The sequence below is a fragment of the Cavia porcellus genome, unplaced genomic scaffold (assembly GCF_034190915.1).
Source record: "Cavia porcellus strain 051 isolate PalLab524CR breed Dunkin Hartley unplaced genomic scaffold, mCavPor4.1 scaffold_10, whole genome shotgun sequence".
Taxonomy (NCBI): Eukaryota; Metazoa; Chordata; class Mammalia; order Rodentia; family Caviidae; genus Cavia; species Cavia porcellus.
Genome location: NW_026947493.1, coordinates 67,268,381 through 67,294,755, shown reverse-complemented (window position 1 = coordinate 67,294,755; position 26,375 = coordinate 67,268,381). Strand labels below are relative to the sequence as shown.

Genomic DNA, 26,375 nt, shown 5'->3' with positions numbered 1-26,375 from the left:
TTCAAAATGTGATAACATCTTTTAAATGGTTACATAATAATAATAATCTTTTTTTTTGGTACTGGGGATGAAACTCACAAACTCGTGCTTGCCAGGCAGGCTCTTATGCCACTAAGCTAAATCCCTGGCCCAATAATCTTAATTTATGGGCTAATAATAATAATCATCTTAACTCCTGGGCTACAAAGTATATGTCAACCCAAAGTCTGTTCTAAATAATGAAAGTTTTACACTGATGAAAATAATTCTTATTGGTAGTGTTTCTTTGGTCAATAGGGTACTTCTTTGAGGTAGGAAAAATATGTTTCATTGCAGATTATCTATTGATTGTTTTAGGTACTGTTTTAACCTTACAGATGAGGCAACTGCTAAGCAGCAAGAAAAATACTATAACGATGGTTTGTTTTCCTCTGAACTTCAACACCAGGTTTAAATACTGAGAAAGTAAAAACCAGTTTCTTAAAGTGGCAACTTATTTAAAGTTTTAAAATGTTTTGAGTATTTTATAAAATTATCAGCACTCTTCTCAGGAAGCAATACTTTGTTAAAAACAGAACCATGAATGACAAGTCAAAATACTTTCTAGAAAGTTTATTTTTCCTGTTGTGAATACAGTAATTGCTTTTTCCAGTTTTCCCAAATGACTATAAATTCCAGTTTTTCTGTATCTTGAGTGGGATCCATGAAGTCACAGAAGTATTAATTCCTCACCAGAAGAAACAAAAGCAGCAAATACATTGAAAAGTTTGATTAAATTGGCTTGTATCATTAGGAATAAGAGTAACTATATACTCTTATATCTAGATGATAGGTTGGACAGATTTTTAGCTTTTAATAATTTATCTTTGAAACATAATGAGGCAACATTCCAACAAATTACTAGCTTTCTAATTTACCATATAGTGACAGTATGATAGCAGTTTTGTTTTAAAACCAATGTCAAGTTGAATGTGGCTTTTTTAAAGCTTAAAATTTAAGCTTCATATTTATAACACCTGATATAATGCCTCATTTCCTTTATTTGAATACAGTCACTGAAGTTAAAGGTACAAAAGTTAAGTTTCATGGAATAAAATTTGTATGTAATCAGACCTTTTCTGATGTTCAAAACATGGAGTCTTAATGTTGAAGAAGCTAAGAGGAATTATTAAATCTTTCATTTTTAGTCCCTTATTGTTGCAACTGAACAAAGTACAGTGCATTATGAAATGCTTTAAAATATAAAATCTTCTTAAAAAATGGAACTTACATAAAAAAACATATACCATTAGAGAAGATATTGAAATTATTTTTTATAACCTTAATTTTTTGTCAGCATGAATTTATTTTTATGTTTATGGTAGGATTTCATTTTTTGTTTATCAAGTGAGTAGAATTAAATGACATGTGAAAATTAACTTAAAATTAATTTTCTTCTTCTGTAAAGTCTACCTCTTCATCATCATCATCTTCTGCATGTTGATCCTTTCTTAATCGACAGGTAGATACCTGTTAAAAATTTATACATTTTTAAAAATAAAAAATACTAACTTAAAAATATTTTTACATGCTTGGTATCTTCTTTTTGTATCTTTATAGGAAAAGGCAGATCAGAGAAAAATGTCCATATGTAATCTGTAATAATGAAAATTCCCTAAGGATAATTATTTTAAGGTTGCAAACTTTTGCATTCATTTATCATACATGTAAAATTAACTATGTGGTAAAATTAACTATGTGATTCCAGTTAGCTAGGTGCTAAAACTTCAGTAACAAAATAATGGTCTCAGTATATCATGAATATTAAAAATTAATTTTTTTGGTTGCAAAGACAGTGTTTGATGACTGGCAAAAATGGAACATATTTCAGCTAAGCCATAGGACAGAAATACTGACATAAAAGTAGTCTTTAAGTGGAATGAGTTAAAATCAATTCCACCAGCTCTGTCCTATGTATTTGGGGCATTTTGCTTAAAACTTAAGGATACAACTCTTTGTAAGGTATACTCTTAAGGAGACATTTGATAATGTCTGGAAATCCTGGTGGTTGTCATAGTTGGGTTTGTGTGTGTGTGTTTGTAGAAGCTAGGGATGCTGCTCAGTGCTATACAGGACAGCACATTCACGTCCCCCAGGGCCCTGGTCCCAATTCAACAAGTTGAAAAAACCTATGTAATTTATTCTAAAATGGTATGCAAATGTTAGCTAATTTAGGTAGTATTTAGTTCTAAACAGTTAAATTTTGTATGTATTGTAATACTAAATTTGTGGCACTTAAATGAATACAAGAGAATCAGAACTTAAAAATTATAAGAACTTAAAAATTATATTTTGATGATTTTTAAATTCTGAAGGCTAGATATGAAAAGGTCTGGGTTAGAGTTTGGCATGCTGCATTTTAGCCTGCCTTAGGCTATAGAAGAAATGAGAAGATTAAAGAAAAAGCTGTACTCCTGGACCCATGACTATAATATAAATGATTTTTTAAAATATATTATTTTAAGATAGTAATGTTACATTAGCATTTTGTCTTCTACTGCTTTCAAGTGTTTTGCTTAAAGTAGTAGTAGGTGATTATGGCATCAACTTCCAATCATTTTTCAGAAGAGAAAGAAGACCTAACAAGTGTAAGTTATGAGATCCTATGACTGAAAGCAAACATTTGAACTGTACTGAACAATTCCAAAAGTAGCAGCTCAGATTCCTAAGTTACGTTTTTAGCTTACCTGTCCTGTTCCAGATATACCCTTAGCTGACAGTGATCTCTGAAGAGGTGACTTTGAATTTGCTTTTACAATATCTAAACGCGACGGATAATCTGGTGGATACAGAGAATTTCGGAAAACCTATTGCAAAATAAAAGAACATTATAAGGTAGATAGTAAATCTGTATAGCCAAAAGAAACTGTTGGTTAAAATTTTTAAGTAAACCTTCCCTCTAAAAGGACAAAATTCCAGTTACTGTAAGTCGGAGAATTTAGAGATGGAAAATCACCTAAGAGTAAATTTGAGCTGCTATAATTCATAACTTCATTATGCTTTGTGCCAGTTCCCTTGATAAAAAAGTCTCTAAAGTCTATTTCTATCTTTTATATTTTCCCTTACATTTTGACTAATAAAGGTTATTAGGCTTGTGTTTATTTGAACTTCTCTCTTCCATCCTATCACTTCAAAAAAATGCAAGCATCATTCTAGACCTTCCCTGTGTGCATCAAACAAAAACTTCGATTTTCCACCAGTTCGCTCTACTAGAAAAGCTCACAGTAAATTATTCCAAAAGTGTAATTTCTTTTAAAATTCCAGATATTTTAATTCATGCATTTCTCAACAAACTACAACTGGGCTATGTTGCACTAAAATTGCTCTTGCCAAAATCAACAAAATCTTGTGTTTATCTTCCCCAAACATGGATCAGAAATCAAGCTGGGGGGGGGGGCGGTTTAGCTCAGCGGCATAAGCGCCTGCCTTGTAAGCAGGCAGTCGTGAGTTCGATCCCTGGTACCAATTAAAAGGAAAAAGACAAAAACAAACAAACAAACAAAAAAAAAACTGTGCTTGCCAGGCAGGTGCTTTGCCACTGTGCTACATCCCAGGCCTCTAAACCTCTTTTTCTTATGCTATCACTAAACTGTCCCATTGCTGACTGGCCTACATCTTTGTATCTCTGTTTCTACTGTTTATACCTGAAATATTTTTTAGGGTTTCTCTTAGTACACTTAAACAAAAAAACTATTTTCCAGAAAGATTTTTATCTACAGTATTTAATACGTACTCTTCGAGAATACAGAGTATTGGTTGGTTGAAGAGTATGGTATGCAGCAAGAGATTATTTTATGTCTTACCCAAAGCTATAACCATGCACATCTTCCCCAAAAGTTCACGACCTGAGATACTTGTTTTAATTTACTGACTACATACTTGTCTTGCCTTTTTGAGACAGGGTTCAGTATGTAGTTCAGGCTGGCCTGGAACTCACAGTGATCCCCCTGCCCCAGCCTCCTGAGTGCTGGGATTACAGGCATGTGCTACCACACCTAGCCTTTTCTTTATAGCTTACTAAAGAACAAAATGTTTCTCTGTTAAAACAAAAATAAAACTTTGTGGTTATCAGAGTTCAGATGGTTTAGGAAACAACCAATGCCTAAGACTCAGACTTACCTACCACTCTTCTACCTTATATGCTGAACAGTACCAGTGCTGGTTCCTCAACCTGGGGTCCCAACAAACTTACTGATCCTTTGAGAACCAAGTCAAATGCCATCTTTTGTTTTCCCTGTTGTATAGCCAGTAGTTCCTACTGTTCTTACCCTCAAGGATAGTTGTTACACTACTTTTTAATGAAATACGTGCTTATGCAACTAGTCTTAGTTTCCTCTAATGCAAGAAGCCCTGTTTTATCATTGCAATTCTTCCCAGCAGAAGGTGTTAATTCACTTTTGTCCAAAAGAATGTTAACATGAACAGTCTACCTATTGTGGGGGTGGGGGTGGGGATAAAGTCCTACACATTGGTTTGAATCTTAGAGACCTGCAGGACACTAAGGGAACATACAGAAGGTGGGACTTGAGTTTTGAGACAATCCAATGATAAAGTCAGTAGGTTGCCAAGAACCGAGAACCAAGTCCTATTTAGACACTAGACAATACAGTGGCGTCCAGGAACTATATAATCATACCAGGCTCATGAATCAACTTGTATTTTGAATGGATATATTGTCATTTCAAATTTTAAAAAATTTTCTAGTACATGTGAAATAAGAGAATAGTATCACTCTTTAGATAAAAAAGTTAAATACTTAATAAAATTAACCTCACTGCAAAATTGATTTACAGAAATATTACTTTATTGGCAATAATACATTTTTCCAACATAATTCAAGATCTCTCCTAGGAGTGAATGTCAAGATCTGAATATTCTCTGAAATGGTTGCACAGAAGTGATTTTTGAAGGGGAAAATGGGCCTGACAATACTTTTTATGTGAAGAACAAATAAGGTAAGATGGTTTGTAATATAACTAGAATGCCTTGCAAAAAGTTGGCTGTTGCTGGAATATGTAACAGTGGTTCTCATAAAGCATGGACTACAGAAAGGATAGCAAATTAGTTCTCACTCTGAAAATTTTTCCACTTGTTTCTAAAGACTCTTTACTCAGAGAATATTTCCTCTTGAGACCTACTGGAAATAATTTTATTTCTCTTGGTTGCACCACTCTATTCTGCTCTGCTCTCCTCAGTTGCCTGTGGTTCACTGGAAAAGTGCTTGTGCCCTGCACTTTGTTTAAAATACAAAATACATTGCTTTTTTTGTGCACAAAAGTATGCTCTGTGCCTGAAAGTATTTGCCAGGCATCCTTATTGTTTTAAGCTTCTTAATTGTTTTAAAAAAAAATGGGCCTGATGCTATAAAACTTACATAGATATACCATATTTTTTTAAATGTCAGATAGGAATTTGATGTCAAAACTATATACCTCATAAGCCCTGAGACCTTTAGTTTTTCATGGATGTTAACCTCCAGCGAAATACCTACGTCACTGATTAAGACAGATGGTAAGAGAAGTTACGAAAGTAGTGGTGTGACAAAAAGGGCACCTAAGGCCTTTGGACGAGAAGAATCTTATGGACCAAAAGGCTTGAAGGAATTTTAGTAGCAGTTAACAAAGGACCTATCAGGGAATGAAACTAAAAATACTTGTAAAGGAGGCTCCAGGTTTGTAGGACGAGTGGGGATCACTTTTGAACCTGCCAAGTCACTCACCTAGAAATATTACTAGTCTCATGGAGAAAGGATTGAAACCAGCATTGTAGTCAGGTAACTGAGCTCTGCTATAGCTGTGAGACCTTTGAGATACTTCTTGAGTATCCTTCAGTTTTCTCATCCTAGACATGAGGACCATAAGCACTTTTATTAAAGTTGATCAGTACCATGGTTAAAATGTGTAGATTAGCCCAAAATAGTTACTGAACATTTGCTATTTATTTTACAAATGGCAAGTAAAAGCTTGATAATCTGTTTTTAAACAATATGAAAAGGAGTGAAAATTAAGAACCTTAGCTTTTAGTGTTTGAAGGTGACAGTCATCTGTTGACAAAATATATATGTATGACTGACAAACCACAATTTGGCATTGAAAACATACATGTACTGAGACATTACTTTTTCGTCGTTTTAGTTAGGCTAAATTCCAGCTCTCATTTCCAGGGAACTAGGGGAGCCCTGGGACAAAAAGGCTCAGAGAATTTCTTTATCGATAGAAGCAGCAGTCTATTGGGAGAAGGCTTCAAAACTCAAGTGGTAGATACTCCCAAAATCTTTTTTTATTTTTATTTTTAAATTTTTGGTGCAGTGCTGGGGTTTAACCCAAGGCCTTTGAACTAAATATCCAGCTAGCTTTTTTGTTTTTTCCCTTTTAAATAAGGTCGTCCTAAGTTGACTAGCCTAGGATCACCCTTGCAGTTCTGCCTCAGCCTTCTGCAGTGCTAGTACAGTATTACAGGCATGCACCACCATGCTCAAATTTATTAACACAGAATTCTGATTGTAACTTGGGAGTTTTAACTTTTTTTGCACTTTTACATTAGAGATAATATATGAACAAAATATTTTATCTGTTTTATCAAAAATACTCATGTATCTTTTTTTCTTTTGGAAGATTAAGAAGGTAGGACATTAACCTCCGATGGGTTTACTGAAAACCAGGCTTTGATACTTAATTGCATTAACTTCTCTTAAATTTAGCACAATGCAAGCCTGCATAATCCTACATTTGCATTTAACTAAAACTACATAAACCTGTTTACTTGCATTTAATCTACAAGAAACCCAACCTACAAACCTATTCTACCTACAAAGCAAGCCTGCATAAACTATTTTATAACAATCAGGTTACAAAACCAGTTGGAATCCTGGTATTTACTAGCTAAGTGGTCACAGCTAAGACATTTAAAGCCTCTAAGCCTTTTACTTTTCTCAAAGAGCATCAGCAGGAACCTTTGAGGGTAGGTGCTGCTGTGACAGGTTCCTGTGAGGATTAAGAAAATTCATGTGAAGCTTTGGTTGTTTAAGTCAATAAACATTATTTTTAACTCACCTTAGTGGGGTTATATCACTCAGTCAAAATGATACTTTTTTTTTTTTATGCAATGGCTTTGTGTAGATTATATTTTTCTAGCTATAAATAATTAGCTCTTGGGACTTATGATTAATTTGAAATTTTAAAAGAAAATACTGGAAAAAAATTACAAAAGTTCAGGTATTTAGGATTGCACAATAACAAAGCACTATAATGTCAAAGATGTTTTTACTTGTATTAATGCTCTCATGTGTTTTCACATTAATTAACAGAATGATGCTTCGATAGACAATCTTACCTCTAAATCTTCATCCTCATCAATCTTTTGTATATTTTGGTAAGCTGCAGTGTAGACCTCTAACGCTTTGCCATGAAATAACATTTCGATTGTGATAAATTCTGAAAATATATTCTAAAAAAGATTTGAATAGACATTTAAATTCTTTTATAAATTTAGTAAGTTTATTCCCCACTATAAGCATTTTGTGAAATACTAAAGTATCTGTTTTCTACAATATCTTTTGCAGCAGAATGTTAAAATACACAGAGTATTTCCTATATCATCACCATTCACCTCCTTTTATCTTAGTTCTGTTTATACCTGGTAACTGACACTAACAATAAAGAAATCTAAAATGTTTATTGTGCCCTCAAATACCACATGTATTCCAGTTACAGGAAGCTGGTGTTTTAGTAATTAGGTCTGATATTAGAGAAGAGTGGACTCTGGGATGAGAAATACGTAACTGACCAATAGTGATTACTTACTGTTGATTTAGATAGGTCACAGAGGGCCCTGCAATACTATTAAACAGCATTCTGCTGTGACAGGGTTTTGGAGTTGTGTCCTTCAGGAGTGTAGAAACTGCTAGAGGGAAAATTAGCCCAACTGGCAGTCAGGGATGAACCACTTGCTTTTAGTGCTTAAGAAGTAAAACAGCCAAATGAGAACATGTTTTTTCTCCACTAATATTAATACCTGCAGATGGTTGACTGGCAAGCAAAATACTTAAAAGAGGTTATAGGAATGAGTAAGAGGAAATGACAGCTTTCCAGAGTAGAAGCTATTAAATAAAGGATGTAAGTAGATTTGAAAACAATAAGGTTGTTTTTACCTTGTATGCAAAATTCATCAGATTAAAAAATTTACATGCTTACAGTATGTTTTTAAAAAATCACACAAAGACTGTGCAAAAACATAAGCATATGTTTTGGAGATAAAAAAATCTTTTTAAGCAGGACAACAAGGTAGAAACTAATAGACTTGGGAACAAAAAATTTTAAGGTAACAAAAATACCATAAGCAGTAAAATGATAAAATATATTTACAATTACAAATTAAGAAGAATGCAAATGTTCAATAGAAACATTGGCTAAAGAAATAAGTTGTATCATATGAAGATTCAAGGCCTCAGCAATAATAATGAGATACTTATTTGTTACTTATCAAATTAGCTATTAAAAATATTACCAGTCATTGCTGTACTTGTGCTCATGCAAGATACGAAAGACAAAAATCTTAATAATAGTATTGCATTTGAAAATATCTATGTTCTTTGAAGCAGGAACTCCACTTCTTCCGGCAGCTGATCCCAAATGATAATTGGTCAAGCACAAAGGGCAGTGTTTAAGGATGTTTAGTGATAGCATGGTATCTACAATTGCAAAGACAGTCTAGATGCCCACTAATATCCATATTGTAAAATGCTGTGAAGATAACCAAAAAAGATGACTGGATCTTTTTTTAATGTGAATATATTCATGATATATTAAATTTCTAAAAGATGCTACATATAGTATTGTATTTATTTAAAATTGCATTGGGGTATAATAGTGCCTTTTTCACATAGATACTGTAGTAAATGAATTTAGCTACATAAAATCCTAAAATAGTATCTGGAACTTAGTACTTGAGATTTCTGTCATTATTGTTACCATATATCTTACATATGTGCATTGGAAAAAGTCTGAAGAGATGTAAACCAAAATGGTAACATTGTTTTTTTTTTTTTTTTTTGTCTTTTTCCTTTTTATCGGTACCGGGGATGGAACTCAGGACTGCCTGCTGGCAAGGCAGGGCTTATGCCACTGAGCTAAATCCCCAGCCCCGTAACATTGTTTTAATGGTGGTGATATTTGTATATTTTTTCCATATAATTTTATTTTAAAATTGTGACACTGTATCAATAAGGAAAAATGAAACCATTGAAATTTGTTTCTTGCTTGTACCAGCTACTTCACATACTGAAAACTACAAATATTTTGTAAAGAAATAGAAAATTTAAATAAACATCCCATAGTCATGGATGAGGAGAATTAATCTTCAGACAGATGTACCAGAGTTGCCGTTGACTTACAGACACTGAGAAGCTGATCCTAAAATTAATGTAGAATTGCAACAGACATGGCTAGATTAATCTAAAAAAGAATACAGGAGGACTCACACAACCCAATGTTAAAACTTGCTCTAATAGCAACAAGGCAGTGTGCTACTGCATAAGATACATCAATGAAAGAGCATACATCATAGGACCACAAACAAAACATGTCAGCTGATTTTCAACAAAGGTGCTAAGCCCATTCGGTCGTCCTTTCAACAAATGGTGTGGAACAGTTTAAGAAAAAGAATGAATTTAACCTTCAGCTTACACTACAAAGCAAAATTTAAATGGGTCAAAGGCTAATAAGACCTAAAATTATAAAACTATGAGGAAGAAGTGAATTATGACTTCATATTTGGCAGTGGTTTCCTAGCTGGTATTAAAGCAGAGATAGCAGAAGAAAAGAAATTTGACTTCATCCAAAAACTTGTGCTTCACATGACATCAAAAAATATGCCAACCTACAGAATGGGAGAAAACTGCAAATCATTAATAAGGGACTTTTACCGTGTAAGGGATTGTGTGTGCAGATGTGTATGTGTATCTTTCCACTCAAGCAACTCAAAGTAGGGACTAAGGATCTGAATAGCAATTTCTTTAAGGGAAATATATGAATGACCTAAAAGCATAAGACATTGCAAATCAGAACCACAGTGAGATACTACCTGGTACCCATTAGTTTGGGAACAATTAAGAATTCTGTTTGACTAGGAAGTATTGAAAATGCAGAGAAGTTAGAGCCTCATTACACTCAGAAAGCATGTACAGTGGTGCATTGGCTATGGAACAGTTTGGTAATTCCTCAAACGATTAAATACAGCCATCAAATGATCCAGCAATTCTAAGTATATTTGCAAGAAAAATGAAAATACTTGTCCATACAAAAACTTAAATCTGTTTACATCAGCATTACTTTTTAACAGCCAAAACATGGGAACAACTCAAATCTCTGTTACTGATGAGTGGATAAACAAAAAGTCCAGATAATAATGCTAATGGGTATTGATCTACAATGTAGATAAGCTTTTAAAATCTAGTGAAAGAAGCTAGTTACAAATGACCACGTATGATTCCTTTTGTATGAAGTGAAGTCCAGTTCATAGAAACAAAGGCCTGCAGTTTGGGTCTAAGCCAGGTAAAAGCTAAAGTGTACAAGACTAAGGTGATGAAGATGTTCTACTGTTGATGATGTTTGCATGTACCTGAGTACACTGGAAACCACAGAGTTGTATATTTCAAATTGTATTTCAGATTTTTAAAGGCGAAGGTTTTTTTCCGTCTGTTCTGCACCCCATACAACTGTCAGATGGCTTAGGGACATGATACTCCCAGACAAAGGAAAGTTTGGAAGCTCTCTGCATTCCCCCAGTCCCTCCATCTATTGCAGGAAGTCTCTGGTATAGCAGTTGTAGCTGCGAATTCTGCATTCACCCTTTCTGTCCCATTTTTGTACTTGCTGAGTTCAGGGAATTGATAATGCTTGTAAAAGTAGCCAACACATGTGGAACACAACAGTGATTCTAAAGATCAGGGTAGTGATGAATCTGATTAAAACAGTTTTTAGGCACAAAAACAGTGGTGGAGCAAGGAATGGGATTCCTATTACTAAGGAAGCCCTCAGTGATGGCAGTAACATCAGGCCAATCCTCTCAAGTCTCCATTCTCAATTTTCAGCTTAAAGTTAATTATTTAAAAACCCTTCTTCCTTTAGCACTCAAGAAAGAGGAAGTGAGCCATTGTACAACTCCTTGCCCTTCTTTGCTCCTCCTAGCTTGGTAATGGCATTTGTTTCAAGGCAATCTCTTTAGATGCTCATCTGTGAATTGCACTCTGCAGTTACACAACAGATTGCAGAGCTGGTGACTTAATTGGGAGGCTGACGTTATAAAATTCTTTGAAACTACCATAGGACATTAAAAGATGCAAATTAATATTTCATGGATCTCAGAGATGGATTATACAACCAAGGGGCACATAATACTCATTGATAAGAATATAGCTCATGAAGTCATAAAGTATTCTTTGTTAGTAGTAGCAAAATAACAGTAAAAACCTACTTTTAAAGTTTATTACAGGAAAATTTTCAGTGAGCTAAAAAAGACATTCCTAGATGCATTTTCAAAAGTTGGCAAACGATTATTCAGGTCTTTCTAAGGTACCTTAATAAAAAGACACTGAGGACCTACTGAATTCCATGATTCTCAGAAATGTTTCAGATCATCTATTGATGTGTTAAAGTAATGCAATTAGTAGCTATAGTAATGGATTTAATTTATATAGTTGGCTCTTATAAATAGCTGTTAGAAAGTTTTGTGCTATAGATATTAATGATAAGTAAAACAGATTTTTAAAAAACATATTTCTGGCAGTGGTACCCTGGGTAAATTATATTGTATCTGTTTCTTAATAATTACCTCATTCTTGTGATTGTTATGATGATACATAAAAATACAATACCTGATTCATGAAAATACAAGGAATATTAATTCCCCCTGATCAAACAGTATTTAGCCTTTGGCTGACAATGTAGCCCCTTTATTTACCACTTTAAACATTTGAAATATTTTGATCTATGATATCTTTACTGTTGACATTTAATATATTTTGATCCAGGATATCTTTTCATACGAACTATGGGGTTACAAAAAATCAGTAATTTTGGTTTTTCACAAATTTAAATAGAAATAAGGTTAGAAAACATTTTTCAAACCTAACTAATTTAATTACCTTGATATCCTTTATTTTCTGCTTTTCAAAATTGTCAATAGTTTCCTCCAGATGACGAGTTGTTCGGGTAACATCTGTTGAAGCTATGTGTAATTCGGCTTCTGCCTATAAAATATTCCCCAATCAGAAATACAAAAATTACATCAGGATCCATTTAGTTGAACTATTGGGAAATATTACCATTTCAGTGTTTGCTTTTTGGGCATAACAGTGTAAATTATTCAGTATTATAATTTACCACATATAATAAAATGATCTCTGTTAAGTCATGCAGAATCACTAATTTTAAATCCCTTAAGTGACATGGTTCATGAACTCAAAAATCTTTCTATAAAACCATTTTATCATCACCTGTTTCTATTGCTTCCTTCTGTTTTAATGCCTATGCCATTTATCATATTACCCTTTTTTTCTTCCCCCAAAGGGAATAATATTTATAATTAACAAATATCTCCAGTTCTCTTAAGCATTGTCAGTCTGTAAAATACAAGATTCTTTTATGAGCTGGGTGTGGTGGTGTAATTTCAGCACTTGAGAGGCTGAGGCAGGAAGATTGTTGTGAGTTCAAGACTAGCCTAGGCTACAAAGTAAGCTCAAGGTCAGCCTGAACTGCATAGAGAGACCCTGTCTCAAAAAAGAAAAAAAAAAAAAGATTATTTTATGGGTCAAATGAAGTAGTCTTTGGAAAGGACTCAGAGAGTTCACAATAGAAAACACAATTGCCATGACAATTTCTAGCACTGAAAAGTCATTTTCAAAATTTATCACAACACTGAAGTATAGCACTTGAGGTTATCAAGGATGTACAGTAATTTAAATCTGCTACAACTTTGGTTTTAACAGTTTTCCAAATTCATGAACTATGTCTAATTTTAGAATAGTCATCAGTTGGAGTTTTTAAAATTATTTCAGCATGGGACTTTTACTTGTAGATTTTTATGAACTAGAAATATACTGTTTGTTGGCTTGTGCTTCTATAAAAGTATGTATACACTAGTAGTAAATTAGATGGCAAGTTTAATGTTTTGCTTCACACACGTTGACATGTACTCAAACTATCTAAATCTGTGTTGTGCAGTTAATATGGTGGCACCTGCCACATTAAATAAAGATACAAAAACTGTTTCTTAGGTTACTGTGGTTGTATTTCCTGAACTCAGCCAAATCAATAGTAATGTTAAGTGCAGACATTTCCAATTCAATCAAGGATTCTCTTTAAGCTTCTCTTTTTTTAGGATAATAGTTGCCCCCAAAACATTTAAAATATTTTCTTAAAATGTAAGAATGGTTTAAAAGAGAAATCATAAAAGACTTTTCTCACAATAGAAACAGATTTTATAACCCAATTTTCTGATGAAATTATTTCTAGCAAAGTTGATTTTTATGTTAGTATATTTGCTCAAGTGTCTAATAACTAACCATGAGAAAAACTTGAATTTGTCAGCAAAGTTGGGACATGTAATATTGTGAGTGATTGCTCTCTTTGTCAAGAACATATATAAACTGAAAGAAGTAAAAAGGTTTACTGTAAGGATCCATTTCTTGGTACACCACTTTCTATCACCCACCTGTGACTGAAAGTTTTCATAAAGGAAAAAATGCATTTCAAAGAGAATAGACCAATTTTTTCAATAAATTAAAACCACTCCTGCAGGATTCTATACTCTTAAAACTCAAACTAAACTTAAAAAGTACTTAAAAATATATTCATTTACATCTTCTATTTTTGTATACTTTTCAAATACTATAAAAGATTGAGCCAGATGGGTACTTGTCAAACCATGCTGCAGGAAGCTGTTCACAAGTCATCCCAGGTCTTCAGGGTTCAGCAGACAGAACCCTGGCATTCTTCAACCAGAGACTTCATTTTGTTTTACATATTGAACTTCAGCATGCTTCTGAATAGAGTCAGTTGAATTTTAATAGTTTGTCTTACTTAAAAATACTATAATGGTGTGACAGAGTATTTTTATACTTATATTTAAATATGTAGATTGCCCTGTATTTTCAAGTCTCAAGTGGTTAAAATCCACAAGTTTTAGATCATACCATAATATTGAGCAAATTAGTTAATCTGTGACAACTTTTTGTTTCACTTCCCTCAGTTTTGAACCCACAGACCTTTTCTATGCTGTAGGGCTACTTTCACAGCAGCATTGACAGAACTTCTGTCAGAAAAACCTTTGTTTTGAAGGTCAGTACCAGTACTGCTGATTCAGTCATCAATTACAAGATTCCAGATGTTTTGTTTCACCTGCCTTCATGTATCCCTCTCACCAAGAACAAAACAATTTTGGTCTCCAGCTTACTTCTTAAACACTGGTGACTTCCTGGCCTCTGCCTTGATCTCTAGTTATCAGTCATGAAATTTTCAGCATTCTCTTCATTTGTCTGGCTTACTTAAAAATACATTGTTAAAATCTCCAGTTTGAGTTGGGAAACCTCAATAACTGCCTACATGGACCTGTCCTGGCCTCCCGTGGACACTCTCAGCCCTGCGGCTGCCAGTTGTTTAATACAGGTTGGACTTGTGTATCTTTAGTCCAAAGGAAGGAAGACCAGGCAACTGCTTAAGGGATTCCCCTCAGGAATGGAGTTTCTGGAATCTCAGAAGTCCCCAATGTGCCACTCCTGTTGGTTTCTGGCTGAGCTAAGCAATAACCTTAAGTAGGAAGACATACATGAAGGAAATGGGAAAAAAGCAGCAGGCCTACCAGTTGCTTGCATTTAGCAACTAGCATATGAATTAAATTTGTAAGTCTTTAACAAGGTATACTCTAAGAAAGCTGTGAGTATGCACAGTAGACATTTCTGTTTAGATACTTTGTGTCCACGTGGGACTGGTTTAATTATACTCTTAGTGTCCTGAGAGTCTTTTGTTGAAAATCATTAACTATGGTTTTACCTAAGTTTTGTTTGTTTAAGGATGGAGAGAATTATTGAAGGATTATTTTTCTCAAAAGTGGGACAGACAGCACTGACATTAAGGGTAGTGATAGATCTTTAATTTTATAATTACATAGCCATCATGTTGTGAGAAAAAAATTCTCAGAATTTTGAATTTGAGAAAACATCTGCATTTATGAGTGGAAGCTTTTTGTTTTGTCTTTGGGAAGTCTATTGTTGAAAACAAATATTGAGATAGGTGTATACTCACCTTTCAGCTATAAGTTTTGCAGTAACTAAGTTATGCATTTCAGCATTTATATTAAAATTCTCTACACTTTTTCAAAGTAGAATTTCTATAGCATCCATATACATCTACTTCTCTACTGCAGACTTTACAAGTAAATGTTTTTTGCAGATCAGAAATCAAAGGATACAATTACATGTCGATCAGATGGGTTTCGTTGACGCGTTCTTTCTAATTGAGTTAATTGCTTAGCCTCTCGATTCCTTGCTGTTAATGCTGCTTTGAGATCATCCTGCAAATGTATTTTTTTGTCAATAAAGGTGTCTGATTTAAGAAATAAAAATATATTGTTTTAAGAATGAAAAAAAGCTGCTCATTTAATCCAAGGTACCATTATCACAAGAATTACAAGTACTGCAGAGTTAATGTATGTTTGTATAAGTGTCAGTGCATGTGGTTTTTAAAATACTCTGAAAATAATGACATAATTCAATGTAAAACTGCAACCATAAAAATGTGTATGATCTTGATTGTGGTAGTTGTTATATGGACATGCAGTTGTCAAAATTCAGTGAACACTTAAAAACAGCCAAATTCTACTGAATTGATTTTAAAAGTAGAACGTCAGCACATCCATAAAGTACAAGTGTCATCTGCTTTAAAACAAAGATACATAAAGATACATCTATTTGGTAAAATATTCTGTCTATATATTCTTTCACTTTATTAAATATTTTTAAAATTTCCAATAAAGTATCCTGCCACAGTATATTTTAATAGCATTTTTATTAGCTCATTAAAAATATTTCATTATTAAAAATCAGAAATTATCTTTCACAGTATGTAAATGAACACATCACTTTGTATTTTTTAACTAAAAGGATAGTCTGAAACCTCATGTTTTTTGCCATTGATTGACTTACCCGTTTCAATTTTACAATTGCTCCATAAGCTTTCAAAGGTCCAACCACTTTGGCTTCAAGTCTTTCAACCTATTGAAAATTATTATAAAATATAACTGAAAAGAAACATAGAGATATCAAAATTTAAACACTGAAATAAAACCTATTCTGTTTAAACCTGAAATACAGTACAGATTACTATTCTAGAATGCTACTGTTTTAACATGTTTATAAATAAAAGAATAATCACCAGAACTTTGTAAGACAAAAATCTAAAATACATTAAACCCTGTTGAGTAATAATAAAAGCAGATGAGCAGCCAGTGTACAATATAACAAAATGGGTTTCTGCAGAGCACAAATTGCTGCAAAATGATCTGAATTACCTTAACAATTAAGACATCACAAATTGTAATACAGCTATCATTTCAGTGTGTTTAGTGGATACTTCACAGAATTTTCTGAATTGTAAGAGTCCAACTTTCCAGAAAAAGGAAGCTGAAAAATATAGCATACTGAAATCATTTTTTAAAAAGCCCTCAAAAGCAAAAAAGCATAGATGTTACTATATTTACTGCAGTTTTTTTTTTCCTGAGCCATTTAAATTGTCAAGGACAGAGAACAAGATAAATCATCTTAGTATCTCTGCTCTGTTAAACTATGATGTAGAGTTAAAGTTTTAATCAAGAGTTAACAGTGTTATTACAGTTTTTAAAACAATTTGAGAAAAAGCTTTTACAAATGCTAATAGCACTGAAAAAGTTTTTAAAAACAAATATGTATAAATACAGTGTAAGAAAAACAACTTTGACATTAAAATTTTATCAGGACAGGTAATACAAATGACATGTATTAAAATATGTATAGCAGGAAAAAAGCTTTTAATAATATGCTGATTAGTACATTTCATTTTTATACAAAAATGTATAAACGTTTCATTTTAAAAGCTTTAGAAAAATGAAAAAAATCAAGTTCACATGAGCATATAAATATTCAGGATAGGTTATTCTATAGCATTGCTAATAATCCAGACACTGACTGGTGTAAGGGTTATTCAGGACGCCCCCCCTGGGTTCTTCCTGTTGCCTACCTTTTGTCATTGTTCATTAGCATCTCCACCATTTGGTAAGCAAAGGAAATAAAAGGAGAACAAATGTAAATCAATTCACTTTGCTTTTGTTAAACATACACGTTTTCTAAAAAGGGAAAATTACTGGCTAAAATAGGATTTCAGAAGTATCTGAATATAAATTAGTTTTGAAACATACCATACCCAAGTGCTGTGTATAACTGAGAATTTATCACAAAATGTACAAGAGCTCGGCATTTTTCCAAAAGGTATCTAAATGTGGTTACTACTCAGATGTTTTATATGCATAACAATGATGGTTTCAAAGGTGGTTATTGTCCGCTTTCTTTTGATAATCAAAATTTCTGTTTTAAGCTGTAAAAAGAGCCAATCAGAGATGAGCGTACTGATGAGAAATGTACAAAAACAGTGGAGTCCTGATGGGCAGTCTCAGACAAGCTAACCTCTGTCTTGAAACAGAAAATAGTGCAAGTGCTTATGAAATATTAAAGGAAACAACGGCCTTTTAGAAGGAAAGCAATTACAAAAACAAGTACTTCGACCACTGAAAACAAAAAGCAAAAGGCAGCCTTAACAAAGTTCCACTACTGTATGATATAAATCATCGCTTTCCTATTGGTCAGCTTTCTAGAGCAGGGAAGCATCCACATCTTGGCCATTTATTAACATGTATTTTCCTATTGCCGTCCTCATCGTTTTCCATCACTAGTAATAATTAAGATGGAGTAACCTATACATAGATGAAGTAACCTGAACACTGACCCACCTTTTCACTAAAGTTGGCAAACGAAGTGGGTAAATTCATGATACCACAGACACCCTGAAGTTTTATTTGAAAATAGCAAGATACAGAAAACGTTCCTTTAATGGGCTCACATGGTGATGCAAACATGAAAATTATGTTTATCATCAATGTGTGTTGCCACCGCTGTGTGATAGATTACAGTGAAAACTTCCATGAAACCATAATCCTCTACTTCCTGGGTCTTTTTTTTTTTGCCCGTACCGGGGATCGAACTCAGGACCGCCTGCTTGCAAGGCAGGTGCTTATGCCGCTGAGCTAAATCCCCAGCCCCTCCTGGGTCATTCTTAACAATGTCGCTGTGACCTCACCCCATACCTGTGCTTGTCGATAATCCTGAAGTTTGGCAAACTCATCAGCAAAGTTTTTCAGGCCTTGCTTTAAATTTGGGGTCTCCGTAGAGGCGTACATGTGGATTTCGTTCACCAGGAGGTCTGCTTTGTCTCGCAGTCTGGCAGTTTTCCGCACATAAGCAGCAAAGATTTGGCACAACTCCCCAAAATGCTTCTCCACATTTGTGACAGCATCTTGCAGGTGTCTGGTTTGGGCGTCCCTGGAGAAAAAAGGTGACAGAGCGCGAAAGACTCTCGTTAAAAATGAGACGGCTTCACGTTAATTTGATAATGCAAACACTGTCAGAGCCCTGCACTTCTCAAAGCCCACCCCCGACAACGGTGCCACCATCCCCAGGGCCGACCGTCCTCGGATCCCATCGGGGCCTGGCCTCCGGCCTGGACCGCGTAGGGCCGCGATGGGACCGGCACGGACGCCAGTAGCCTGCCAGGCTTCTGCACCGCAGGCCTGATTGCAGCTGCGAGAAGCGGATGGTGGCCCAGGGACGCGAGCACTTGCGGCCTTTGGTTCCCCGCAGCAAGGAGATGGGCCCGGAGCGCTGTGGGGACCATGCCGCCTCTAGCCCGCGGTCGACCTGGGCGCGAAACCCCGGCCCTCACCCAGAGGGCACCCTTCCCCCACGCCAGCTCCCGCGTAGATGCGGCCCTGGGCAGTTAGGCCCTCCGTGTTACCGGCTTTCCAGGGTGCGTCGCAACATCTTGCTTCGCAAACGGCCTGGAGCCCAACGACTAGGGCTCCGAGGCGCCCGGCGCGCACTGGGCGCGAGCCACCGCGCACACCCGAGAGCCCGCCCCGCGCGCGCCGCCGCGCCAGCCCGGCGTTTCCATGGGAACGTGGCGCGCGGCCCGGAGGTCCAGGCCCCAAGCGGGAGGGAGGCAGCCGGGGTGCGACCAGGGCGTCGTGGGGAGGGACCGCGAGGGGCTGCGGCGTGGGCCCGCCTGCGAGGAGGGCGGGAGCCGGGGCCTGTAGTCCTGCAGGAGAGCTGCCCGTACCGGCGCACTGGTCTCCGGCCTGCCAGGCCCCTGCGAGCAGAGGAGGAAAAGCTGGGTCGCGGCGACCGGGAGGGGGACGGGGAGCCCGGGCGCCGCCTCTGCTTGTCGGCTGGCTCGCCTGTCTGCGTGCTTCGCGATGTGGAATCTGGAGACGTGGGCAGATGTTTAGCTCCTCCTTGGTGGAAAAGATTGAGTCAGAGCCGGGGAATAATATACAAGGACACCCTTCAAATGTGTCCATGCACAGAGGAGACAAGGACCCCAGAGTTTCCTCTGAACACGTGCGCTTTTGCACCCCTTGGAATCTTTAAGAGCTGCTCTTCCGTGTAAACCCGGTCTAAAGTCAAGCTTTCTGGGTCTCACTCAGGCAGTCTAGGTATCTTTCTCTTGGAGCATACTGTTGATTTTGCTCTACATCCTTGGGTTCTTTTTGGTAAAGGAAACGTGCTTTTGGCATAAGCTTCAGTGGAAGGTCATTTTGCATTAATGGGTGTCGTTGGTTCTTTTTATGCTTTTTAAAGCTTCCCTCTCTCTCTTGTCTTAGGATGCCTGCCTCTCTTCCCCTACATTGGTTCAGCAAGCTCTCTGTTGAATGCTTGCTGTATTCTCGTCCTCTGCTGGGCTCTGAGAACAGGAATAACCTAGTCAGAAGAGCCTTTGCTCTTACAGAGCTCTCTGTCTGGGCAAAGGGATAGGCCTGACTCAAACACAGATGTAAAATCGCAGTGGAAGTACGTGCTTCTGTATCAGCTTTTGCTGTGCAGCGTATCGCCACTGAACTTAGTGGTTTTCCAAACTCCTTTCTCTAGGTCAGGATTCTGTGAGTGGGTGAGTATTTCATCTGCTTTGGTTCTGTTCAGTCAGGCTCTTTCCCACTTTTGCTAATCAACCAGTGGGTCTGCTGGTAGCTGGGTGATTTTAGATGGAGCCGTTTGGATATGGTTTGAGTGTGTCCCCCAAAGGTTCATGTGTTGGAGGCTTGGTCCTCAGTGTGGAGATGGAAAGTAGTGGACTTTTAAGAGATGGCTTTTAGGAGGGAGGACCTTGTGTCACTGGAGGAATGAACTGCCTTTGCTTAGGATTAAGGTTTTGTGGGACCTGGGTTAGTTCTCCCCATAGTATTGTTACAAAAGCCTGTGCACCGTGGTGTCCAGATGTGGTCTTTTCCTCCCACAAGTGCTGCTGTCACGGTTCATGAAATCCTCTCCAAGGCTGAGCCGGTACAGGCACCACGTCTGTGAATCTTTCAGAACTGGGAACTAAATAAACCTCTATTTTTTAATAGCCTGCCTCATGTATTTCATTTTAGCAATGCAAACAGATTAATACACATGGCCTCATTTATGTGTCTTGGGATAGGCCACCTGGCAGTAGGGACAATGTGTTTCTCCTTTTCCAGACAGCCTGCTTCTTCGTGTGGTTTCAGCGTTCTGCTAGAGCAAGACAGGACCAGTCCCACTGCACAGATGCTTTTCAAGTCTCCGCTGGCACACGTTCACCACTATCCTATTGGATGCTGCAAGTTACGTGGCTCAGACCAGCATCAGCAAGTGGGCTCTCCAGTGTTTAGTGCAGAGGTGGCTGGTAAAGAGCGGAGAAGAAAAGTGGCTACTTTTGCAATGTAAGTGAGGTACTACGGGAAACAACAAGGCACCAAGGGAGAACACACTTAGAGCTTTGGTTTGAACTATTGAAGCAAGACTTCATTGAGAAAGTGAATTTTAATCTGAGTTCTAAAGAATGGGAAGGAGTTAATTAGGTGGCAAGGGTGTAAAAATCAGTCTAGGAAGAGGGATAGCACTTGCGAATTGCCACCTTCCTCCTCAACCCTGTTCCATATTCCAAAAAAAGCATTACCTTTTGGTTAATTGTTCAAATCAAAAGCCCAGGAGCTGTCTTTTTCTGTAGCCACATTGGCAGTTCCCATCTGTTCCATCTTCAAAACACATCCTGAATCACTTCTTCATTTCTTGCACACCCCTCTAATCATGCAGGTCTCCTCACCATCACCTCTCCTGACAGGTCCCCCCATACCTGCCGTTACACACTGTGGTGCGTAATCAAACTCAGAGCATGTCAACCCTCCACAGCTCCTAGTGCACTTAAAGTCGCATCTTTAGTTCTTACTCTGATTATGAAGGCTGAACGCATTCCTGTCCACCCTCTACCTTCTCTTGCTGAGCCGCTGTGCTATGCCACACTAGTGTTCTGCTCCCAGCACTTACCAAGCTTTTCACAGTCAGTACTGCGTTTGCCATTCTCTGCCTATGCTGCCTCTCCTTTGAGTCTCAGTAGGTTTGTACCATATAATAGTGTGCTTTAAAGGCACAGAACAAGGCTTTCTCTGATCATCAACCTACTATTAAATTACTGTTTCTCTTGAAGAATGTACCACTCTCCAAAGTTCCTTGCTTTTGAAGCATATACCACTCTTTGCAATTCATTTGGTTATATCCTCTTTCTGTTTCCCATGACTAGAGTATATTCTCATGAAATGAGGTACTTTTCTCTTACCCTTATATTCCTGTTACCACCACAGTGCTGTATCCATCATAAGAACTCAATAATGACTTGCATTTATCAATGAATAGATAGATGAGTGAATGAGTGATTGAAAAGCCCATGTCAGAGGGAGCCTCTTGTGAGCAAAGAAATGGAATGAAGCCCATGAGATGGGAGTGGAGGGGGTGACCATGTTGTGGTCCAGGACAGGTGCAGCCAGGTCTTCTAGGGTATTTGGACCATGCTAAGGAGTTTGCAATTTACTTCTTGTATGAGTGAGAGTTCCGGAGAAACAGAACTAAGAGAGAGAGACAGAGAGACAGAGTGCTTATATTATAGGCAGTTGGCTCAAGTATCATGGAGACTGAAAGATCTTAAGATCTGCTGACCACCGTAAAGTGGAAACTCTGGAGAGCCAATGTGTAGTCTTGGTCCCGGTGAAAACACCCGAGAACCAGGAAAACTGTTTGGGTAAATTCCAGTCTGAAAACTGGCAGGTTATACACTCCCCCTAAGTCGATATTTCTAGTGAGGAAGCTGGAAAAGAGCGATGTCTATAGCAAATGGTCAGGAAGGGACAATTCTCTCTTCTGCAGCTTTTTTGTTCTACTCAGATTTTCAGGCGATTGGCAGAGGACTACTCACTTGAGGGAGAACAATGTACTTTACTCAGCCTACAGATTTACACGTTAATCTCACTCAGAAACGTTCCCCACAATCACGCACAGAATCTCTGTCTGCACACCTGGGGGCCAATCGAGTTGATACATAAAATTAAGGATCACTGACCTTATTTTAGTAACAGTGTGAAGGTACTAATGTGCTAAAAAGAGCAGGCACTGTGTTATTCATAATGTAACATAAAGCTTTTAACAAATGCCTCAAGTACAGCATTGTAATTGTGAAACAAAAATGTATCAACTTGCACTTCTCAGTCTCCATCTGGTATGTGGGATAAATGTTCTCTAGGAAACCTCCTGAGATAAGGTTTTTGATCTTATTGTCCTGTCAACAGACATTTCAAAACACATAAGCATAATTTCTCTCAAGTCTTTTGACTACTCAGAGACACTTTATTTTTTATAAGTTATACTTTCTCTTGGAACCTGTCATCCCACTGAAGAGGAGCTGGGGACCTAGCAGGTCACATGATGACATAGCAGGAGACCTGGTATTAAGTTCTTCATCTTCCTTAATGTTTTTTTCCCCACTGCACCAAGACCCCCATCCAAGAGTACTTTTTTTTGTTGTTGTTGCAGTTCTTAAACAAATATAAACATTTGAAAGTCATTCTTGATTTTGAAGAGGAAGGTCATATGTCATAGGATTGGTCCATCATTGGATGTAGGCTTCCAAAATCTCTGGAAATTATTCCAGGTTATAAGTATTATGGTATGATTTTCTTATAGTACTATATGCTAGTCATACATTATGAAAATGGCATAACATTATCTTGTATAACATTTAATAAATTCTAACTTATTTAGTATGATTTAAGCAGAGTCTGCCAGAGGAAAAGAGTTGTATTAGCTTTGTTCACTAATTTAGTCGTGAGAACTTCATCATGTACCGGCTATAGAATTTATCATTTCTGAACTCAGTTGTCTGAGTAAGGTAAAAGCAGACATCATGCACACAACTGAATAAGTTTTTTTGGGGGAACTGTTTTCAAGTCCTGTTTCTTTGGGACTTTACATATCATAATACAGTATAAATTAGATTTTTTATTTAAATAATAATATTATTTTGGTAATCTAAACTTTTTCCTATTTTAGAAATGAACAGATGAGGGTTGAGAATATAGATTAGTGATAGGGCACTTGTCTAGCATGCATGAGGTCCTGAATTTCAACCCCTAGTCTCCCTCTCCCTCTCCCTCCTCCTCTCCCTTTCCCCATCTCTCTCTCCCTCCATCTTTCCCTGTCCCTCATTCACAGGAAATGCAAACAATGTTAAGTGATCAATCGTGATATATTGTACTTGTTTGTTAACACTAAGTTCATGCCTAACAAAATACCAACTTCCAGTGCAACTGTCCAATGTTAAGTAAATCAAGCAAATTATTTTAATGTTAATACATAGAAGTAAAACTTTTTTGATACGAGATTTAACTTTTTGTTGGTTTGGTTTTGTTCATTTTTTTGCTTTTACGATTCAGTGTATGTGGGAATGTCGTACCTCCCTCTAGTGGTGAATTTAGTACATAAATAAGTGAGATGATAAGAAAGGACACAAGATATCTCTTGACAATGAATTTTTAAGGTAAAACTTATCTGTAATTGGTGTTCTTCTCATGTAGCAGAGAGGGAGGGTGAATAAGGAATTATGCTCATGGGCTTTGGTAGGATATGATGTCTAGGAACCAGGATTTAAGGTCTGAACACCATCTGTCTCAAGCATTAGGATGCATCTGGAGAGTGTACTGAAACCCAGCTTTCTAGATCCCAACTCCAGAGTTTTCGATTCGGGTGGTCTGAAGTGAGGACAAGGTATATACTGTACATTTATAACACTTTCTCAGGTGATAATTATCCTGCTGGTCCAGGGGCCGCACTTTGAGAATCATTGTTAGAGTCCTCTACTGATGAAACTGTCTTTCATTTCTCAAAGTTGTGAAGATGAAGTGGGATATTAGATGTTTAGGGCTTCATGTGCTGTCTGACATGGTAAGTGCTCTGCAGAGGTTAGCTCCTATTTTTTTTTTTTTTAATTTTATTTAAGGAGAAAAAGAAAAAAAAAAAACAGAAAAAGGGTACAAGTTTATACAGAATTTCAGAAAAAACAAACAGTAGGAAATCACTAGTTAATAGATTACATATTGGTATCTTAGAAATAGTTCAAGTAACAAAATTAAAGCATATAAAGTGGACTTTCAAACAGTGAGACTGCAAACAGTTCTGTTCAATGATCCAACAAAACTCAGTAATACAGTCTTCTATCTTATACACTTAAATATATATGCAGTTATATCCTTTAGAGCACTTTCTTTTCCTTTCTTTTGTACAATGACAGTTACACATTTTGGGTTTTATTACTCCCACAGTTCTTATTACTTTTTTTTGAATAGAGTAAAACCAAATGTGACATAACAGAACAGAGTCAGTCAAATCAAAAGGATGGACATAATAGATAATGTAAAAGCAAAATACAAGGTGATCAACAATGGTTACCGTACTGCCTCTTGCTATCTTAAAAAGAATTGCCTATTTCATCAGTTATAATAAAATTGAACAAAACAGTAAAGAATAAAACCAAAACACTGGAGACATTACAGGACTTTAAAAGAAGATAATAGTCAACCAGAATGGGCGTCATAATGAATCTTATTGTCTTCACAGTTGTTGCCTATACTTTCGAACTTGGTACTATCAAGCAAAGTAGAATTAGGGGAAAATCAGTCAAAACAAGATGGTGAGGGCAATACAGGGTTTCAAATCAAGTTAATAGGAAATCAAAGTGGGTTACTATAATATATCCTGCTATTTTTTATTTATTTTTCCCTTGATTAAAAAGATAAAAATAAAAAAGTAAATAATTAAAAAAAGGAGATTGAGATAAAACAGGGCATAACAACAAAACAGGGTAGGTCAAAACATAACCATTTAAGCAAAATACTGTTTCACCACAAGATATCCTGACATAAATGTAGTTACCATAGTGTCTCTTTCCTTGAAATCTTTGAGTATAACTTCATATACTATAGCACCAAACATATCAAGACAATGTGAAACCATTCAAGAGAATGGCAGTATTACAGTGTATTCAGAACCAACTATCAGAAAATGAACAATGGTTTCTGTATAATCTTCTTGTCTATAAAAGTTTTTGTTTATATTATCACAAATAAAATCCAGTAAGATACAACATGTTAAGACCGATGGAGACAGAAGAACAAAAGCTTGATGGAACTTCAAAACAAGATGATATTAAATCAACACTAGCTCTTATGTCTTGTTTTCTCCAAAATAGCTGTTTCTACCATCCAACCTTCTCTGCCTCATTTCTGTTGAGCTCTTTTTCTGTCCTGAGTTGTCAGTTTGTCTTCTTCATTTTGCTTTCTGCTCCATTCATTGTGGCCTCTCTGCCACTGTTTCTGGAATCTTGGTATATTTCTTTTTTAGAATATCTTGCAGTATTCTCTGTAGAGTTGAATTGGTGGTTGCAAATTCCCCTAGTTCCTCTTTACCCTGGAAGCACCTTGTTTTTCCATCAATTTCTAGGGACAGGATATATCAATCTTGGCTTGGAGGTTATTATCTTTCAAAGCTTGAATTATTCCCCCCCCCCACGCTCTTTGTGATTTGATGATTTGTGCCGAGAAGTCTGCTGTAATTCTGATGGGTGTTCCCTTGTAAGTGATCTGTTTCTTGTCCCTGACAGCTGTTAATATTCTGTTCTTATATTGTATTTCTGGAATTTTGATTATTATGTGCCTGGGTG

General features: G+C 36.5%; 2 protein-coding genes across 3 annotated transcripts in view; one reads left to right on the top strand and one right to left on the bottom strand.

The window, feature by feature from the left end:
- Rbm12b (RNA binding motif protein 12B) overlaps positions 1–26,375 on the top strand; it is a 62,157-nt gene that overhangs the window by 9,732 nt on the left and 26,050 nt on the right. Inside the window, exon 3 of the transcript XR_010050222.1 lies at positions 20,833–21,054. The gene's annotated coding sequence lies outside the window, so the exon portion shown is untranslated. The remainder of the gene's footprint in view (positions 1–20,832; positions 21,055–26,375) is intronic.
- On the bottom strand, positions 577–19,630 carry Cibar1 (CBY1 interacting BAR domain containing 1). 2 transcript variants are annotated; one of them, XM_063257552.1, is made up of 8 exons: positions 19,434–19,630; positions 18,406–18,640; positions 16,217–16,285; positions 15,490–15,585; positions 12,161–12,265; positions 7,351–7,464; positions 2,706–2,825; positions 577–1,488 (listed from the first exon to the last, which is right to left on the bottom strand). In XM_063257552.1, the coding sequence occupies exons 2-8, from the start codon at positions 18,496–18,498 to the stop codon at positions 1,405–1,407; spliced, it is 681 nt and encodes a 226-aa protein (XP_063113622.1). In that variant the 5' UTR covers positions 18,499–18,640; positions 19,434–19,630; the 3' UTR covers positions 577–1,404. The 2 variants fall into 2 exon arrangements, with proteins under 2 accessions (XP_063113622.1, XP_063113621.1); XM_063257551.1 differs by lacking the exon at positions 19,434–19,630 and adding an exon at positions 19,113–19,269.

Excerpts from the sequence above, each read along its gene's own strand:
- Cibar1 (XM_063257551.1), bottom strand. The coding sequence starts at position 19,138 with ATGTTGCGACGCACCCTGGAAAGCCG. Across the intron at positions 15,586-16,216 it reads CAATTGTAAAATTGAAACGG|GATGATCTCAAAGCAGCATT; the intron begins GTAAGTCAATCA and ends ATACATTTGCAG. Across the intron at positions 1,489-2,705 it reads GTATATCTGGAACAGGACAG|GTATCTACCTGTCGATTAAG; the intron begins GTAAGCTAAAAA and ends AATTTTTAACAG.